General features: G+C 48.5%; 1 protein-coding gene and 1 long non-coding RNA gene across 2 annotated transcripts in view; both read right to left on the minus strand.

The window, feature by feature from the left end:
* The window catches only part of LOC145535702 (uncharacterized), a 54,490-nt gene extending 46,089 nt beyond the window's left edge, over positions 1 to 8,401 (minus strand). Inside the window, 2 exon segments of the mRNA XM_081564074.1 lie at positions 7,679 to 8,026; positions 8,276 to 8,401. Coding sequence (XP_081420200.1) covers positions 7,679 to 8,026; positions 8,276 to 8,401 — 474 coding nt within the window.
* Positions 8,402 to 9,976: 1,575 nt separating this feature from the next.
* Positions 9,977 to 12,545, minus strand: LOC145535411 (uncharacterized). Its single transcript, XR_014075406.1, has 3 exons — positions 10,935 to 12,545; positions 10,478 to 10,606; positions 9,977 to 10,298 (listed from the first exon to the last, which is right to left on the minus strand). It is a non-coding gene; the product is annotated as an uncharacterized LOC145535411 (long non-coding RNA).
* Positions 12,546 to 21,324: the final 8,779 nt, after the last annotated feature.

Below are 21,324 nucleotides of genomic sequence, written 5' to 3' on the forward strand. Positions count from 1 at the left end.
TAACCTTAACCGCTCCTGTCAACCATGTCAACGTATTAATCCCAATTCCAACCTTAAACCCACCTCCTTTCCAACCCATCAAATGCGAGGCAGCCTCCCAGCACAGGTTTGGCAGATAGACTTGACTCATATGCCCCCGGTTTGGAGATTCAGATACCTCCTGGCCCTTGTGGACACCTTTTCAGGATGGGTAGAAGCATTTCCCACGACAAACAAAAGAGCCCACACCGTGGCCCAAATCCTCCTCACAGAAATTATCCCCAGGTTTGGCCTGCCTTCATCCCTACAGTCTGATAAGGGCCCAGAATTTACGTCCAAGGTCACCCAACAACTTGTCTAATTCTTACAGATACCCTGGAAATTTCACATTCCATATCATCCCCAGTCCTCAGGAAAGGTAGAGAGGATGAACAGAATAATCAAAGAAACTCGTACTAAATTAACCCTCGAGGTACATCTGGATTGGACTAAACTTTTGCCAACTGTTCTCCACAAAATGCGGGCTTTGCCCAGAAAGCCCTTGTGGCTGAGCCCCTTTGAGGTGATGTACGGAAGGCCCATGCTCCCTCCTGGACTCCCCCCTGAACCTCTTCCCATACCAAGCTTCCTACACTCCCCTCTGCTGGCGGAACTCCGCAATGCCCTCTCGAAATTCGTCAACCACAACCTGCTTGCCCCTGACCCCCAAGCCCCCTTGCCCCCTTTACAAATTGGGGACATGGTCTATCTGTCAGAAACTCCCCAGGGTGACCTAAACCCAAAGTGGCAGGGACCATTCAAAATCATCCTGCTTACCCCAACCGCAGCTAAACTCGAGAAGGTCACCTCCTGGGTACACCTCTCCTGCCTAAAACGGGTCACTTCTCATCCTGCGCTACCTGGACACTCTTCAACCTACAGCTGTTCTTGACCCAACAGCTCCAACCCTGATATAACAGAAACATGCCTAGGCAACAACCTGTACTTAACTCTTATCACGTTATTGAAATAGACAACCCACTTTGCCTGAGATGTCAGCCTTAGACAGGTTAGTACAACTTCAAGCCAAAAAAAAAAAAAAAAAAAAAAAGAGGGCAAAAAGACCTTTTAATCTTAAAGCAGAAAACTGTGAGATCTCTGTCTGTCTGGATATATATGTATGTCTCAGTGCATGTCTTTGTCTCTGGATAACATTGCTGAGGTTAATTTATAAATGAGCTAAACAACAGTTCATGGTTTCTGAAAGAAAGTAAGATGCATGTGTTCAGTAAAAAGGTATAAGAAATGGAATTAAGAGAAAAAGGAAGTATGGCCTATAGATGGCTGTTCTATGAATGGATGAATACAGAAAGGGTAAAAAAGGTTTGTGGAAAGTGAAACCAAAAAAGTTCTATGTGTGGTACATTTTATTAAGAGAAAAAGAGGTATGGCTTACAGATGGCTGTTCTATGAATGGGCAAATAAAGTGATGAATACAGAAAGTGTAAAAACGGTTTGTGGCAAGTAGAAGAGAGTTTTGTGCATGACACAAGTTTCTTAAGACATTAAACTGCCTTTGCAAACAAACAAACAAACAAACACATGTTTCTATCACATTACCCACTGGAATCACCTCCTGGGAACACCTCCCTCACCTCAAATCTGATCCTGCACTGCCCTCCTTAACTGACCCCTATCAGGTCTCTCTCACAGGCCCACCTCCTTAAAAATTACCCGACGACAACCTCTGTCGACCATCTAAGAAGACACCGAATGACGTGGACACTCTTCAACCTACAGCTGTTCCTGACCCAACTACTACAAGACCTCTAGACCAGCGCCCCAACAGGAACCTCCTTCGAAGACCTGACCATGCTGGGGTCTCAACTGTGGCTTCAGGGAACCTTCTACAACCTGACTCCAGACGAAATTGATTTCTTTACTCTCATTCGCTACATCATTCTACATCCTAATGAACACTGTTCCTCCTCAGATTCAAACCACCACCAACTTGGGACCTTCTGACCCTCGCCCTGGCTGGCCTCTTCCTGTCTCTCTAACTATAACTGCACTCTTAATCTTAGCCCTTGCTATAGGCCTAATAACTATCTCCCCTCAGGACTGGTCACTTATCCTTCGTCTTTCCATTGGCATCGCCTATGTCGTTAGCTGTGTTCTACTCCTAGGGTACTATTTCCTCTGCACTGCCTAACTAACAGGACCATTACTCCTCTGTTCCTTATCTTTGATGCACTCCCCAGCCTTCTGGCTAGTCCCTGCCCCTGTTCAGACATTTATTCCCATGTTCATTCCTCATGTTATAATATGGCTCCAAGTCCATGTACCATGAACCTCGGGGGGGGGGGGAGGGGAGTCCAAACACCTACTCACTGTTAAAGTACAAAAGAGAGGAAGTTTCGTCAAAAGCCAAATGGAAAAAACATATGTTTCTATCCCATTACCCACTGGGGATACTCAGATAGGGGTGGGATACTAGATCAAAATCAGAAAAAAAAGAACAAGTTATAAAGAAATTAATTTCCCAGTTACAGGCGACCCCTGAGCCTTATAAATGCCTAGGCCTCCCTGTCCATCACCAACTCCCTGAGTCCACCCAAACCCATGTCCATCGAGTTGGTGATGCCATCCAGCCACCTCATCCTCTGTCGTCCCCCTCTCCTCCTGCCCTCAATCTTTCCCAGCATCAGGGTCCTTTCCAATGAGTCAGCTCTTCACATCAGGTGGCCAAAGTATTGGAGTTTCAGCTTCAACATCAGTCCTTCCAATGAACATCCAGGACTGATCTCCTTTAGGATTGACGGGTTGGATCTCCTTGCAGTCCAAGGGACTCTCAAGAGTCTTCTCCAACACCACAGTTCAAAAGCATCAATTCTTCGGCGCTCAGCTTTCTTTATAGTCCAACTCTCACATCCATACATGACCACCGGAAAACCCATAGCCTTTACTAGACGGACCTTTGTTGGCAAAGTAATGTCTCTGCTTTTTAATATGCTATCTAGGTTGGTCATAACCTCCTTTCCAAGGAGTAAGCGTCTTTTAATTTCATGGCTGCAGTCACCATCTGCAGTGATTTTTGAGCCCAGAAAAATAAAGTCAGCCACTGTTTCCACTGTTTCCCCATCTATCTGCCATGAAGTGATGGGACCGGATGCCATGATCTTAGTTTTCTGAATGGCGAGCTTTAAGCCAACTTTTTCACTCTCCATTTTCACTTTCCTCAAGAGACTCTTTAGTTCTTCTTCACTTTCTGCCATAAGGGTGGTATCATCTGCATATCTGAGGTTATTGATATTTTTCCAGGCAATCTTGATTCCAGCTTGTGCTTCCTCCAGCCCAGCGTTTCTCATCATGTACCCTGCATATAAGTTAAATAAGCAGGGTGACAATATACAGCCTTGACGTACTCCTTTTCCTATTTGGAACCAGTCTGTTGTTCCATGTCCAGTTCTAACGGTTGCTTCCTGACCTGCATACAGGTTCCTCAAGAGGCAGGTCAGGTGGTCTGGTATTCCCATCTCTTTCAGAATTGTCCACAGTTTATTGTGATCCACACGGTCAAAGGCTTTGGCGTAGCCCCCTTTTGGGTCAATTCTGGGCGCCCTGTCTGGAAAGGGATGGTTTTCTTCCTTGTCCCCTTCCTTCAGCTTCCCCTTGCAGTTTCCCTTCCCTCCCCTCCTTTGACTCATCTGTCTCGTTTTCAACCACAATGTGAGTTGATCAGCAAGGAACTAATCCCTTAGTAAGAAAATAGGCCAATTTCTCCCTTGAAGTAATAAAGAAGGGCCAAGTCTTCAGACGAAATTCGTTAAGTAAGAAAGAGAATTATGATTCTTCAATTGACTAACCCTCAAGACTTTGCTATTGCAAGTGAAAAAATGGACAAATCAATAAAAAATACTCACCTTCATTTAAGCCACAGGGGGAACCTCTGGGTCTGTTTAACTACAAGGTACAGAGGTAGTTTCTGTCTTCAGGCATGGCTGGACGCAGCATTTTGTTCCCTGAGATTTGCCTTCTTGCTCCAACTCCCCCTCTGTCATTTGCCAGTCTGCATCCCCTACAGCCCGCAGACTGTCACTGGTTGGATGATATCACTACGGCTGGAGGAAAGCAGTGGTCCAATTGGGCAGGCCTGAGCCACAAGTCTATCCCTGGAATCAGACTTAAAGTCAACTCTGTCCTAATCATAATGGCCTAGAGAAAAGGAAAGGGGCAACTTTCCAGAGTGACAGCATATCAGTACCAAGAGAAGGAAAGTGGTTGCTGGGTTACAAAACCCATACATGTCCTCGACAGCGGTACAGACTTTTCATCAACTTCGAAATTATTTTCTAATGTTTTAAAGGAACCAGACTGGGAAAGATTATTTCCTTATCTAATGGAACGTGTATGCTCAGTCTCTCAGTCATGTTAGACTCTTTGCGAGCCCGTAGACTATAGACCGCCAGGCTCCTCTGTCCACGGAATTTTCCAGGAAAGAATACTGGAGTGGGTTGCCATTTCCTTCTCCAAGGGATCTTCTGGACCCAGGGATTGAAACTGCATCTCTTGCATCTCCTGCATTAGCAGGCTGATTCTTTACCACTGTGCCACCTGGGAAGCCCATTAATGTAATAGAGCAAAGTAGTATTTTTCCAAGTAAAGAAAATACTTACGTCAGGGACTTCCCCAGTGGTCCAGTGGCTGAGACTCCACACTCCCAATGCAGGGGGCCCAGGTTCAATTCCTGGTGAGCCAACTAGATCCCACATGCGGCAACTATTAAATAAAAGCTTACGTGCTGCAACTGAGACCCACACACGTTAAAGAAGTGTCACAAGTAATACCCACAGTCACATGGTGGGAGCATACTGTTAAGAACAGGAACATATCATATCCTTACACAGATTCTCAACTTCTTCTGATTTCTTATTGTTTTGTGTTCAGTCACTCAGTTGTGTTCTACTCCTCAACACTATGGATTGTAGCCCACCAAGATCCTCTGTTCACGGGATTTCCCAGGCAAGAATACTGGATGGGTTGCCCTTTCCTACTCCAGGGGATCATCCTGAATCATGGATGGAACCCAAGTCTTCTGCATTGGCACATGGGTTCTTCACCGCTGAGCCACCAAGGGATGGGCTTACTCCTATTTACTGAATCTTTACTCAGTGAAGATGCACATTTAGTTTCTTTCAATTTTAACCCTGTGCCACTTCCCAGGTGGCACAGTGGTAAATCCAACTGCCAACGCAGGGGCCACAGACTCGATCCCTAGGTCAGGAAGATCCCCTGGAGAAGAAATGGCAACCCACTTGAGTATTCTTACCTGGAAAATTCCATGGATAGAGGAGCCTGGCAGGCTATAATCCATGGGGTTACGGAGAGTCGAACACAGCTGAGTGACTGAGGACACCTTATCTGCAGATAACCAGATCATGCATGTAGAAAGTACAATGTAATTCACAGAACTACTAAAACTATCAGCAAATCTGGTGAGATTGTAGGAAACACTATAGACATTGGAGGGAGCTAAATCCTTCCCCAAAGGCTTAACTAATTGTCCCTAAACTTTTCTACATTGCTCTAAAACAAGGTCAGTAGGCCATAAAGTTACAGATCTAGTGTTTCTGAGTTGTTTGATCTTCTGCAAGCTAAGCTTTTTACTTTCGGAGGAATCAGACCTATTGATAAAAGGTGGTGGGCAAACAAGAATTCTGGTGGAAGGGCACACTTTTGAGTAGCAGCCACCGACTGTAGACCAACAGCCTTAAAAATAAATAGAAATGTGAATTTGTAGCTCATACTTCTACCCCTTGGAATGTATCTAGAGGAGATAACCAGTCAGGCAAAGACTTACACAGAAGATTTCCACTGAATCATTAATAGGGAAAAATGGAAACATATTAAATATCTAACACTTACATTATAGTACTTCTTTTATGCATCCAAGTACATGCTTTGAAGAAATTTTAGAAAGAGAAAAATGCTTATATGTTAAATAAAAATAATTCCAGGAAAAAATTAATCCAGAGCATGCAACACTTACGTTACTGTTGTATATGAAGTGACAGTCTCTCAGTCGTGTCTGCCACTGTGACCCCATGAACTATACCATCCATAGAATTCTCCAGTCCAGAATCCTAGAGTGCATAGCCTTTCCCTACTCAGGGGATCTTCCCAACCCAGGGATCGAACCCGGGTCTCCCGCATTGCAAGTGGATTCTTTACCAGCTGAGCCATATAAATGCCACTATGCTTGCTAAGTCACTTCAGTCGTGTCCGACCCTCTGCGACCCCATGGACCATGGCCCGCCAGGCTCCCCTGTTCATGGGATTCTCCAGGCAAGAACACTGCAGTGGGTTGCCATTTCCTTCTCCAAAATGCCAGTATAAAACTAAGAAAGTATTCCAACATACAGGCAGCAGTTAATGCTGAAAAACAAGGCATAATACATTTAATTTTTTTCCATTTCCTAAATTGTCTTCAATTACACTCTACTACTAGACTATCTGAAGCCCAGAACCTTCCCTTGAAACCAAGGACAAAGGCAATAAGCTGTGGAGGCACAGTATTTGAAAATATATTCAGACACAGAATGATAGTTGAGCTTTATTTTATGCTACAAGAAATATTGAAACACCCTCCTCCTCCTCCAGCCAGAGGAAAACAACAAGGCCAAGAGTGCCCAAAGGCCAAGAAAAACAAACAATTAGGCCCTCATAATAAATCAGCAACCAGTGTAGGAATCAATGCCCTGGGGAAAGATGCACTGCCTAGGTTAATCTTAGGTGCTCTTTCTTGGCCTAGGATCAGGGATAACCAGGGGCACAAAGTACCCTGTCATTGGTTGGTTGATCCCAACCAACAGGAAAAGCTGCTTGAGACAAGAGATGATGGAAATTCGGAAGTGGCCACCATTTTTAGCAGTCAGCCAGCTAAAAAGGGAGGGAAAAAGAAAATCAAATTAAATGTGGGAACTGTTCCTCTAATTCTCTCTGCCTCCTCAGCTGGTGACAGGCTCACTGCACATGTCTACATCCCTAGACTTCGCCTTTCAGGGGTTTCCAATTGACTATTAGAATGACCCCAGACACCTGCCACCCGCCCAGGCCCCTTGGCAGACTGACATTGCTAGGATGCTGCCGTTCACTGTGAGCTCCTTCCCTCTGCCCTGTGGTAGTGCTGGACGCGTGGGCTCAGGGACTGGCGGGCCATCTCTGCCTCCATGGGTGACGGGAAGAGCACTACGATGGAGCTAGTGGCGGCGAGGTTAAGGGACCATCTCACATCAACCTTGCCTGTGCCTCAGGCCTACTCTTCATTCGGAGGCCTGTTTCCTTCTGCCCGTTCTCACTTGTCTCCATCGCCACACCAATCTGCTCCCAGCCCTTCCAGTCCCTCAGGCCATTTCCACGCACCATCTCTCCCTGCCACCCCTGACCCATACCCCCGAGGCCAGACCCTCCAGCCGTCTTCTTGGTCTCCCTCCCCACAGCACTTCCTATCCCCAAGCTGACCGCCTTCTCTCCATTCCACTGTCTCCAGCAGGTCGGTTCCTCCCTGGTCCAACCCCTCACCTCTCTTCAAATAGGATACAAATTGAGAAATTGGCTTCTAGGCCCTCTGGCCACGGGCAGCACATGCCCACCAAGTCCCGATGCAGCATGTCCACCAGGCCACGGCCCGGTGTGTTCTCTTGGCCCTGGGGTGGCATACCACCGGGCCCTGGCACCACATGCCCACCTGGTCCTGGGTCGGTGTGGCCACCCGGCCCTGGCATGGCTTGTCCACCTGGCCAAGGCGCGGCGTGTCCACCGGGCCCTGCCAAGGCCTGTCCGCCCAAGCCTGGCAAGGCGTTTCTGCCAGGTCCCGGAGCGTGAGGTACATGAGCTGGTTCTGGGGCACCAGCCGCGGCTGCACCCGCCTCTCCCACGCCTCTGAGGCCCTGGTTCCCTTCGGGGCCATTTGGGTCAACAGGTTTATCCGGGCCTCCATGGCCTCTAGCACCTCCTGCCATGCCACCTCTGCCGGCAACTGGGTCTGCGACCTCCAGGACCACTCATGCTGCAGTTCAGCCCACCACGGCCAGCCGGACCGTCTGAGGGGCTGAGGCACCCAAAGGAAACCACGCCCCTGGGTGGGTGATGTTACTATGGGTGCCGAGAACGCCTATGCAATCAGGCCCTGACATCAGTCCCTGGATGTCCCTCCTAGGTGGTTATGAGCACGTGACTGTTTCCCACCAAACGTGGAAACACCAAGTGAGCCCCTTCCCCTTACACCTCTGCTGCCATGTTCACGTGACCAGCCTACTGACTTCAACTTCTGGAAGGGAGTCGAGCACCAGGGCCAGGCCCGGTCGGTCTCATTCGTCTCCCACACGTAGCTCAAGTCTACAATCTTGTCCGTGCATGTGGGCATGTGCAGGTGCATGCACATGGGGGTGCGCTGGGAACCGGCCCTGCAGTCCTGAGACCAAGAATGCGGAGTGGGCTGTTCCTGCCCACCTGGAGAGAGAAGTGGGGACTACTGTTGTGCCCACTGGGGAAGGCATGGGGCAGGGATGCTTGTGGGTCCAGGCACACAGACTGCAGGGACTCCAGGCTGTGGGCGAGCCCTGGGCTCCTCAGAAGCACCGGAGGAACCAGCTAGACTCAAGGGCAGAGGGAAGGGCCCTGTTCTCCTGGACACTCGCAGTCTCTTGCCCTCTCCTGCTGGCACAGCTCTCATGGCCTTTCCCTCCCCAGGGTCAATGTCTTGAGGCTGTCCAGAAGGCTGGAGGTACCAGGGGACCTCAACTGGGAGGTGACCCTGTGTCTGCTGACCTGATGGGTGCTGGTCTACTTCTGTGTCTGGAAAGGAGTCAAGTCAACAGGCAAGGTACATCCGGAGGAGACCCTGTGGCTGAGGTAGCACTGCCTGGGCGTGGGGTTCATCTGCCAGGGACCACTGGTGACATGGGAGGTGACTGCATCAGGGGTTGTACTTCAATCCGGTCCCTGAGCCCCACCCCCTGGCTGGAGAGTCCTCGGCCCCCCAGCAGCATTCCCTCACCCACACTGGAGGGGAAGAGCCACCAGCATTGGCTGACCCTTTCCTGTGTGGGGGGCATCCCCATCCCACCTTTCCACCCTCCCAGTTTCTGTTGATTCTGGCTCCCAGTCAGTTTTAGGGTGTGCAAAGACCTGGTCTACTGCCTATGTCTGTCCCCTGCTCTGTGGCCAAGAGGACCCCAGGGGGAGCCTGGACATGTCAATGTATGGCAAAAACCAGTATAATATTCTAAAGTAATCAGCCTCCAATTGAAAAGATAAATTAATTTAAAAAAAAAAAGAAAGAGAGAAGTAAACAGGTCAGTATTTCTAATTCTTGGAATATATTAATACTTTAAGGAAATAACCATTAATGGAAAGATTTATAAATTCCACTAATTCATTAACCATAGTAATGAAAAACGTGGAAACAACTTACATGTTCCATAATGAGATTATTATTGTTGTTGTTGTTTTTATTTAAAGACCCAATTTTAATTTTTTGGCCACGCCACAAGACATGTGGGATCGTAGTTCTGCTGCCAGGGATTGAACCTGCAGCCCTTACACTGGAAGTGCATAGTCTTATCCACTGGACTGCCTGGGAAGTCCCAATAATTACATTATGTTGCATCTTCTATCTACTGAATAACACATTCCTGAAGAGAATTTAGAAAGTGGAAAAGCTAGTATACTAAATGAAAAAAAATTCAGGAAAAAAATTAAAGCTAAACATGATAACTTCTACATCACATGCTATTATATATTTAATGTGCAAGTACAACTAGAAAAAATTCTTAAATGTAGACGTATTTAGTGCTGAACATAAGGCTCGATTTTCATTTTCCCAAATTGTTTTCAATTCCCTTGTTATTGGAATTCAAACATCTGAATTTCAGTACCTTCCCTCTAACACGAGAACAAAGATAAAAAGTGTTTTTAAAATCCGAAGCGCATTAGCTGAAAAGAAACTGGGGCACAAAAAGTGACTTAGATTTATTTTCTGCTGTAATAAACACTGAAGCACCCCACTCCTCAAGCAGCAGGGAAACAAAGCAAGTGAACCAAGAGAGACCAAAGGCCAGTAAAGGCAAAAACTTAGACTCAAATAACAAAGTGGCGATGACTCTTAGCTTGAATTCCCTATGCCCCGCTGAGTAGGGGACACAAGGTTAGGCCTCAGCCCCTTTCCTCAGCGAGGTGGGAGCCCAAGGCTCCGAATGTTCTGAATCACCAGGGAAAGCTGATCGAGGAATGGGTTCATGGAAAGTCGGATGAAAGCAATGTCTTCAGCAGTCCATCTACTAAAAGCAGGGAAAAGAAAATCAGGTTAAAGGGAAGATTGCTCCTGTAGGTCTAGGGTACCAACCCCCCTCCTTATACCAAGCCCCACAGTGTCTCCATCATAGCACGCTTAAGAGGGAACTCAGACCACAGCACCCGCCACCCCCCACTTCCCAAGGCAAACTCGTCTGGAACTCACACAAGCAGGTCACTGCCATTCACTGCAAATTCCTTCCGAATCAATCCTTGGTGGCGTTGGGCATCTGGGAGCAGAGATCTGCGAGCCATGTCTGCCTCCAGGGGCGACTGGAAAGGCACTCTGAGTGTGCTGGGAGAGACACGGTTAAGGCACCATCCATTACTGAATTTTCTGGTATCTCGGGCTTCCTCACACCTCAGAGGCCCGCTTTTTCCCCAGGATGCCCATCCTCCCGACCACAACCTGAGACCACCCTGAGCTGCCTCCCTAACCCTTCGGTCCATCTCCCCCACCCTCCAGGCTCCTCAGGCCTCGACAACCTCCTTTCCTGCCAGGCTGCCCAGTCCTGCTGCCCCGGATCGCCCCGTACTCCCTTCTATCCCTTCCTCAGGCTGCCGGCATGTTTCCCACCACCACACCACTGACCCTGCCCAGAAAGGCTCCATGAAAAGGATACAGCACCACCTCTTCACGTCTACGCCTTACAACCACGGGTGCTACATCTCCAGCAGGTCCTAGGCCACCTGGTGCCTGCTCACCCCGGGGACGAGCTCCAGGATCTTCCATCACCGCTCTTCCTCTGCCAGGCCCACCCCGGCCTTCTGGGGACCGGTGACGATCCTCACCTTCGGCGCTGCCTGAACCACTCTGGCAAGGAGGTGCTCTGGAGCTATGCTGGTCATCTCGGCCCTCTGCACCACCGGCACCACCACGCGATGCCTGCATGGCTGCTGCGCGTCTCCCTCAGATGCCAAATAAGGGGCGGAGAGACTGGGCCCCTCACGAAGTCCCTCCCCTTCTGCGCAAGGACGCCAAAAGTGCGCCTGCGCATACAGCCCAGCCACCCATGGGCTGCCATGGAGACCCCGTGAGGCTGGAGGGACTCCGCCCCGACACAATGCCACGCTCCTTTCAGGTGCCCCCGATGCGCCTGCGCACACGGGCCCCTCCAGTGCCGGCTCAGTTGGCGTAGAATGGAGCCCGCCAAGTGTCCACGGAGACGTCACTGAGACACAAATGCCAACTTTCCCGTCTCATGGCCTAAAGCTAGTTCCACAGTGCAACTTTGATTTCTCCAACGTATGCCGCAAAGGGTCTCACGGGACTAAGGTGGGAGTCGAGGGCAAGGGGCCAAGCCACACCACCCACCCTGGTCCCCTTTTTGCCCACTCCACATCATAGCTGTGTTCTTTGACCGTAGTGATAGCTGGCACTTCCTATGGTCCAATCGTTATTTCAAGTGCTTTCATGTGTTCGTCCATCACTTCAGTTTTCAGACAGTATTGCCATGGCACAGGCCTCCCTTGTGGTTCAGCTGGCAGAGAATCTGCCTGCAATGTAGGAGACCTTGCTTCGACCCCTGGGTTGGGAAGATCCCCTGGAGAAGGGAAAGGCTACCCACTCCAGTTGTCTGGCCTAGAGAATTCCATGGACGCTATAGTCCATGGGGTCGCACAGAGTCAGACACGACTGAGCGACTTTCACTTCACTTCACTTCATAAAATGAGAAAATATTCCAAAATTAATACTGAATGGCAATAAACTACTGTCTTATTCTCCGGCTTCTTACATTGTCTTCACTTATGTTGCACTCCTTGAATATCTGGATCCCAGAACCTCCCCTCCAACCAGAAGACAAATACAGTATTAAGAAGTGCAGAAGCTAAAACTAAAGTCAGAGAGGGCACAGTAGCTCATTTTCATTTTCTGCACTTAACAATCACCGAACTATGTGGACCCTGAACCCGCAACAGCAGCACAGGCACAAGATGAAGCCTGATCCATCTACTGCAGAAATCAATGCCCTCGGGAAGGACACTTGAGGCTAGGGCACATACGCTAGATTTAACCCTGACTTTCGTGCAGAGGCTTAGTAAAAAGTGGAGGGGGGGAAATAGCGCTGCAAGGTCCTCATCACCAGAGAATTCTGCAGACAGACGGCAATGGACGTCTGGAGCAGGGCATGGTTTTCAGCACTCAATTGGCTAAAATAGGGAGGGAAAGTGAAATTCAAGCTCCCAACAAGAAGGAGGAAGTGGAGCATGTCCTTCCTCTGTCCCCGTGCACCGACAAGCCCAGAGCACCACATTTCTCCTTTAGGCTTAACCCTGCATTATGGCTCCTCCTGGGCCAAGACTGGCCCTGGCCACTGCCCACCACCCCCTCCCCAGCCCGGGCCCCTGCCCCCTTTAGAACTGACAGAACCAACAGGCAGCCATTAACATTGAGCTCCTTCTGAACTGGCGCTCACGGTGGAGTACTTTGAGACAGGAAGTTGTTTGCGATTTTTGCCTGAGCGAGTGATGTGAAAGGTACGGTGAGGCTGCTGGTGGAGATATGGTTAAGGCACCATCCGCATTTCTCATTTTGCCTGTACGTCAGGCTCCCTGCTCATGGAGACCCACCTTCTCCCACAAGGTTGCCGCTGGACACCCTGGATATCACCGCCCCGACCCTCTGGATCCCTTCAGGTTGCTTTTCCTCACCACCATGCCCTGGCAGCCAGACCAATCCTGACCCATACCCTCCAGCCCCCCAGAGTACCCTCCTCCTACACTTTAGGCCCCGCTGCCTGCAACCACCCAAACCACCCCTAGCCCACACCCTGAAGTGCGTGGCCGCCCGACAGGGTCCTCAGCTCATGGTGGACAGCCATGTTCACGTCCCCTCTGGTTCCTAAATACTAGGCTCCGAAGCGCTCAGTGGGGCTGCTCATTCCAGCACCACATGAGACCCAGCGACCAGAGCAGGACTCAGGGAACTTCTGAAGCCAGCACCTTGTCCCCTGCCCTCTCCCCTGGTCAGGGCAGGCTCTGCCGACCTGATGGAGCCCTCAGGCCTGCCTCGACCCTTCCCCCTCCCCCTGCCCCTCATAGTCTCCTCACAGCTCTTTCAGGAAACAAATACCACTGTGGAGTCACGAAGACTTTCAGTTACATCCTCCTGTAAGCCACGGGCAGGCACGGCTTCCATCCCCAGCTGGAGGAAGATGAGACACAGAGAGGTGAAGCAATCTGCCCGACATGGCAGGCAGGGTTGCCCGAGCTGAGGTCCGGCCCAGGCTGTGGCTCCAGGATCCGCTTTACAGGGCAATCCTCCATAATTGGTGTTAAAGACGTGTGTGTAGGTGCTCATCCACCAAGGCCACACCCCATCCACTCAGCGCCCCGCTAATAACACCCTGTGTCAGGCCACTACTGCTTCCTCCTCACTAAGGCCTGTCTCGGCGGCTTGGGCTGCCGTAAAAGAACAGCACAGATGGGGCCACTTAAACAGAAAGTGTGTATAGCTTACAGTTCTGGGGGCTGGCAGTCCAAGATCAGGTTGCCATCGGGGTCGGGTTCTGATGAAAACCTTCTTCTTGGTTCACAGACGGTGCCCCGGGCTGTGTCCTCACATGGCAGAGAGAGATCATCTCTCACGTGTCTTCTTATAAAGGCACTGATCCCATTCATGGGGGCTCCATCCTCCTGACCCAATCACCCCAACGACTGCTCCCCCTCCTGACACCATCCCACTGGAGATAAGGGTTTCTGTGCATGAATTTGGGGGACACAAACATTCAGCCCATAGCAGTGCCTTCCAGCTCTGCTGTGCAAAAGCCAAGCCTGTTCTGCCTCTTTCAGGAAGCCTTCCATGACTGCCTCCATCTCCCTCCCTCTAATGCATGAACACCAATCAACATCATGTGATAAAGGGCATCATTTAAGCTCTGAACTGCAGCGATCACCAAGCACAGTTCCTTGTCATAAAAAACAGGGGAGTTAAGACTCTTTAGCTTCTCAAAGTCTGTAGTAACTTTCCTAGATTATGTCATGTGTGTGCATCTTGTCCAAATATTAATCTCCTTCAGGTCTCGCTTTTTTTAAAATTATTTATCTATTTTTTAACTTTACAATATTGTATTTGTTTTGCCATACATTGACATGAATCCGCCATGGGCGTACATGTTTTCCCCTTCCAGAATCCCCTTCCCACCTCCTTCCCCATCCCATCCCTCCGGGTCATCCCGGTGCACCAGCCCCGAGCACCCTGTATCATGCATCGAACCTGGACTGGCAATTCGTTTCACATATGATCTTTATCTCATACAAACACTGGCACAGCTCTGGGCAAACACAGGGATTACGCTTTTGGGTCTGAGCCATCCGAGTTCTCTGCTCCTGGCCTGAGGTCCCACCAGCCCCCTCAGATCCTGGTGAACAGGCAGCAAGCTCTGCACCAGGACTTGAGCCTCACGCAGCCTCAACTAATCCCCTAACGGGACACCAGCATCTCAGGACCACGGCGCCACATGCAGGGGGTGGTGACAATGGTGGTGTCTGCGCCCCCATCTCTGTCACTCACCAGCCATGGATTCAGGGCGCATTTTAATGTCAAAACAGAAGCTGTCTTTTGAAATGTCTCAGGAGGCAAATCTCACTTTTCCAGGCACACTGGGAACAGGTAGGGAACAGGCGAATTATTACTAACTGACCTGATTGGTGAGGTGAGGTCACTGGACAGGATCATGTGCGGGCAGGTGCGTGGGGAAAGGGAGGAAGAAATGAGCTGGGGGCTGAGGAGGAGAGGGTGGGCTACAAACGCCCCCCAGGGGTTGTGAGCGGGTAGGTCAGCCGCCTGTGCATCTGGGACTGTCCCGTGTTAACACTGAACACTCAGAAAAGCTGGGGTGGCCTGTCACCCCGGTTCAGGTGACCCATAAATGGTGGGGAGGGCTCAGCTGGTCTTTATTACCTGTATCATGGGTTGAAAATTCCCTGGACAATCAATGAGAAAAATTATGGAAAAAAACCCAAAGTCCCACATCTTCCTATATGGTTATAGACATCCACACACCAACCTTCACGCGTGTCTGTGTCCACCTATTGCAATGACACCAAGGAGGGTGTTTTAGGGCGTCTCTTAGAGACGGGTTTGATCCCTGGGTCGGGAAGATTCCCTGGAGGAGGGCGTGGCAGCCCACTCCAGTATCCTTGCCTGGAGAATCCCATGGACAGAGGAGGCTGGCAGGCTACGTACAGTCCACAGGGTCACAAGGAGTCAGGCATGACTGAAGTGACTTCACACACATGCTGTGTTCCTGCTCAGACTCAGCCAGAACCTTCCCGGGCCTCCTAGACCCACCAGGAGCTGCAGGACCGTGACATGTCACCTGACAGGAGCTGAGCCTGCAGCTGAGGGTGGGGAAGGGCGGCAGAGAGGCTCTGGCTCTCTGATGTCACAAGGCAGGTTTGGCCCCCAAGGACACACATGTCTTAAAGACAGACGTGGTGGCAATGGCTTTGGGAGCCCAGCTTAAGGCACTAGGTGCTCTGCCTGGTTCTGAAGGGGCCGCACCAGCCAGGGCCTCCTACCCATCGGGGAGGCTGGCTCTGCTGAACCAGGACATGGTTGAGCCCGGTGGGGAGCATGTGGTGAGACAGTTTAATAGGCAGCCAGTCTTGTGTGCTGAGCTTGGTAATTAGAACTTCTGGAAAATCAGTGCACTCTAAAATGTTAGCAAAATGAAGCTGTTAATTAATTAAGCCAAATTTCAAGCTCCTTAGAATTTCAGGAGACATTTAAGCTGCAAACTCTCACTTGCAATTATGGAAATGTGACTTGGAGAAGACTTAAAGGAACCGTCATCAGGAGGGTCCTCCTTGAGGGTGCTCCGCACTTGCTTTCCCTTAATGGGAACCAGGGCACCATCGTAACCACAAGGGGACCAGGGGACCGCCGTGCAGATAGCCCCTGACTCATGATGCCGTGACTGCTGTCATTTTAAAAGCTGTACTTGGAAGTTTGAAATCTGCTCTTTTCTGGGCAGTGCTGTGTGGTCCGATCCTCTCTCGTGATGCTGGGCAGGGCAACTCCCGGTCAGCCTCGTGACCACGGGGGAAACCACAATACACGAACGACCGCTCTGGACCCAGATGGCCATTCTGCTTTTCACCTTCAGTACACTGTCCAGTAAACTACACGAGATATCCAACACTTGATTATAAAATAGGCTTTGTGCTAGAGGATTTTGCCCAAACCACCAAAGGCAGTTCCAAATGAGGAAGGGAAGCAGTGGTCATCCCCTAACCTGGACTACAACAGGAGCCATCATTTAGTGCCTGCTGCACACTCTGTGTGGTTACTACTATGTGATTTGAGCATCTAGATTACCCCAGGTTCTCCCAATAAACATGCAAATTAGGCATCTTAATCACCGTCATTTTATGGATGAGGAAACTGACTCAGAAGGCTCAAGGTCGAAAAAGCTAACAGGGTCGCCTGGCTCCAAAGTCTATATTTTTCCATTTTGTAATTTTCTCATCATTTGGGCAAAAATTATTTCTTTGGCTCAGATTCAACATACTATTAGGTTTCTCCTTCCACATCAGTGGCCAAGAGAGGGAACTAACTTTGACCATATCAAAGAAGGCTGCTCATGAGTTGTTCCAATAAACTTCACGGCATGCCTGGAGGTCTTTCTACCCTGTTTACAGATGAGGAAACTGAGGCTCTGAGGGGTCTTTAAAGTCACACAGTCCTGTGAGTGGCGGGGCTGGGTTTCAATCCAGCTCAGTTGTTGTTGTTATTGAGTTGCTAAGTTGTGTCTGACTTTTTTTGCGACCCCATGGACTACAGCATGCCAGGCCTCCCTGTCCTTCGCTGTCTCCTGGAGTTTGCCCAAGTTCATGTCAAGCCAGTTCAGGCTGCTTCTAAACTCTATTCTTTCCACCAGGGGAGTACTTCCCAAAGTTTGATTCACCATCAACCACCTTCATGATGTTTTTGTATTTTGATTTGAGTAACACTTAGTACTATTATTTGGGGCTTCCCAGGTGGCTCAGTGGTAAAGAATCCAACTGCCAACCAGGAGATGTGGATTTGATCCCTGGGTCAGGAAGATTCCCCTGGAGGAGGAAACGGCAACCCACTCCAGTACTCTTGCCTGGAGAATTCCTCGGACAGAGAAGCCTGGTGGGCTACAGTCCACGGGGTCACGAAGAGTCAGACATGACTGAGCAACTCAGCACAGTACTATTATTTACTAGTTATCTTTCAATCATTTCCCTTTCAATGCAAGCACATTTCATTTAAAAGGGATATTTTGCCTCACTAGTGTGAAGGGAACACCAGTATTCTCAGTAGTGAAGAGGTGGTAGGCATAAACAAACACCAACAAAACCAAACATTATTTCTAATTCTGTCTAGGTCTACCTAAAGATCTGTTTGTTTAAGATCTATTTAAAGGTCTCTTTGTTAAAAAGCAGTGTTAGCAGGCATCAGGGCTTGTCAAAGACTTTCTCCTGATCTATATGCCAAAGTCTGAAAGAGAAATGAAAATGGAATAATTTGTTTACTACGTACTGCCACCTTCCTTAGCTCTCCATGTCGCACCTACGGTTCGGCCCCAGACCATCCACCACTCGCCTCTTTGTTCCATAACATTAAGGAACTTCACCTATGTGTGTGGAGGAAAACAACCTTCAGAAAATGTCTGAGTTGCATCAAAACACTTTAAAGCTGCTTCTCATGGGTTGTTTCTGCCTAAGATGGTGTATTAGGAAGCAGAACTCGGAAAGATGCTCCTGGCTTTACCAGCCTTCTGTAAATAAATACCGGCTTGTGTAAATAAATACCGGCCGATTTGTTTGGTATGAACAGGATGGTGGAGCCATCAGGGAACACACAGAAACTGGTGGTCCTTAAGGCTGTGGGATTCCTGGCAAACGGAAGGCACTCAAACACTGTTGAATGAACAGGGCTTACAGCCATTATCATGAGAGAAAAGAGACCAGAGCAAATGAAACCAGGGTTGTTTTTTTCCTGTCCTCGACATTTTCACTTATTGTAGCTCAGGTTAACATGAGGATACAGGCAGCTGTAAGGGGGAGTCACCAGTGGCCTGTCTGTAAGGGAAGTGCTGGTGCTGATGGAGAGGAACCAGCCCCTTCTGGTGCCTTGGGATGGGGGATGGACCCGGTGGAAGTAACTGGTCCCAGTGCACTGGACCATTTCTCCTCTCCCCTTAGGCTGAGACGGCTGCACGTGGAAAGAGCACAGCAGGTCCATGGACACAGCTCACTTTTCCTTGCCGTTCACGATGGAGAAGCTACTGAAAGTCAGTGTGAAAGCTCTGGTGTCTACATGTCAGGTCTTGGAGGAGGCCCCACCCAGGGTATGAGGCTTTATCTACAACACTGCTCACTGTCCAGGGAAGTTGTACTGCTGTGTTGATCTGTGCTGTTTCCAGCCAGAATGCAATCTACGGAGGGTGGTTCCTTCTGGATGGAGTGGCAATAACCTAAGAGTCTTGAGTTCACAGATGCTTTTAAAAGATTTCTAAGCTTCACATGTTCATTTTGGGCTTCCCAGGTGGTGCAGTGGTAAAGAATCCGCCTGCCAATGTAGGAGGTGCAAGAGATGTGGGTTCGATCCCTGGGTGGGGAAGAGTCCCTGGAGTAGGAAGTAGAAACCCACTCCAGTATTCCTGTGTGGAAAATTCCATGGACAGCAGAGCCTGATGGGTTACAGTCCATGGGGTCGCAAAGAGCGGGACATGGCCAAGCACACAGACACATGGCATGTTCATTTCGATGAGACTCTCAATAAAATTAACCTGACATAGTCTAGACCTTCAAGATGAGTATCTAATAACCAAGCCCTACCATGTAATTTTCGTTCCTGACTTGATGTTCACAAGCACAAGAGTGCCTGTGACACTACTAGAGGTGTTGTGAGCCAATGAGAAAAGAATAAAAGTGAATTTGACATGTAAATAATACATCTCTGACGAGCAAAGCAAAAATAAGATCATGCTCTACTGTTCCAACGAAGGTTTCTCAGCAGGTCAAATAAAGAAAGTGAAAGTGTTAGTTGCTCAGTCGTGTCTGACACTTTGCAACCCCATGCACTGTAGCCCGCCAGGCTCCTCTGTCCATGGGATTCTCCAGGCAAGAATACTGGAGTGGGTAGCCTATTCCTTCTCCAGGGGATTTTCCCAGCCCAGGGATCGAACCTACGTCTCCCACATTGCAGGTAGATTCTTTACCATTTGAGCCACCCGGGAAGTGCCAAATAAAGAAAAGTCATGGGAAGCTGAATCACAATATGACTAACACAGGCATGAAGATAACACAGGCATGAAAAAAGAAAGGCAGGAACAGTCAGTGCTATGATCACCAGGCACTGCTGCTTTTAAATTTGTTGATTTTGTAAATTTGTTGAGGCTCGTTGGTAAATTATATCTGGCTTTATAAGTTCTGTAAATATATACCAAGCTTTGTGTTTGTACCAAAGTACCATTTTAATAAAGTGATTTAAGTCTAATTCAATAATGTATTTACCGCATTAGCAGGTCAATGTTACTCATGAACATAGATGCAAAAAACATAGAGAAACTACTAGTTTAAAAAACCAGCAACCTATGTGTGCATATACGAAAAAGCTAGATTTATCTAACTGGATTTCTCCTAGTCAAACACGAGATGGCAAGGGTGAACGTCAACACTCTAGGAATCAGCGAACTGAAATGGACTGGAATGGGTGAGTTTAACTCAGATGACCATTATATCTACTACTGTGGGCAAGAATCCCTTATAAGAAATGGAGTAGCCATCATAGTCAACAAGAATCTGAAATGCAGTACTTGGATGCAATCTCAAAAGCGACAGAATGACCTCTATTCATTTTCAAGGCACATCATTCACTATCATGGTAATCCAAGTCTATGCCCCAACCAGTAACGCTGAAGAAGCTGAACTTGAATGGTTCTATGAAGACCTACAAGAACTTTTATAACTAACACCCCCAAAAGATGTCCTTTTCATTATAGGGGACTGAAATGCAGAAGTAGGAAGTCAAGAAACATCTGGAGTAATAGGCAAATTTGGCCTTGGAGTACAGAATGAAGCAGGGCAAAGGCTAATAGAATTTTGGCAAGAGAATGCACTAATCATAGCAAACACCCTCTTCCAACAAGACAAGAGAAGACTCTACACATGGACATCACCAGATCATCAACACCCAAATCAGACTGATTATATTCTTTGCAGCCGAAGTTGGAGAGGCTCTATCCAGTCAGCAAAAACAAGACTGGGAGCTGACTGTGGCTGATCATGAACTCCTTATTGCCAAATTCAGACCGAAATTGAAGAAAGTAGGGAAAACCACGAGACCATTCAGGTATGACCTAAATCAAATCCCTTACAATTATAGAGTGGAAGTGAGAAATAGGTTTAAGGGACTAGATCTGATAGACAGAGTGCCTGATGAACTATGGACGAGGGTCATGACATTGTACAGGAGACAGGGATCAAGGCCATCCCCAAGAAAATCAAATGAAAAAAGTAAAATGGCTGTCTCAGGAGGCCTTACAAATAGCTGTGAAAAGAAGAGAAGCAAAAAGAAAAGGAGAAAAGGAAAGATATACCCATTTGAATGCAGAGTTCAAAGGAATAGCAAGGAGAGGTAAGAACGCCTTCCTCAGTGATCACTGCAAAGAAATAGAGGAAAACAATAGAATGGGAAAGACTAGAGATCTCTTCAAGACAATTAGAGATACCAAGAGAGCATTTCATGCAAAAATGGGCTCAATAAAGGACAGAAATGGTGTGGACCTAACGGAAGCAGAAGATATTAAGAAGAGGTGGTAAGAATATACAAAAAAAGTATACAAAAAAGATCCTCACGATCTAGATAATCACGATGGTGTGATCACTCACCTTGAGCCAGACATCCTGGAATGTGAAGTCAAGTGGGCCTTAGGAAGCATCACTACAAGCAAAACTAGTGGAGGTATTGGAATTCCAACTGAGCTATTTCAAGTCCTGAAAGATGATGCTGTGAAAGTGCTGCACTCAATACGC

This window comes from Giraffa tippelskirchi, chromosome X (assembly GCF_054371585.1).
Source record: "Giraffa tippelskirchi isolate mGirTip1 chromosome X, T2T-mGirTip1v1.2.pri, whole genome shotgun sequence".
NCBI lineage: Eukaryota > Metazoa > Chordata > Mammalia > Artiodactyla > Giraffidae > Giraffa > Giraffa tippelskirchi.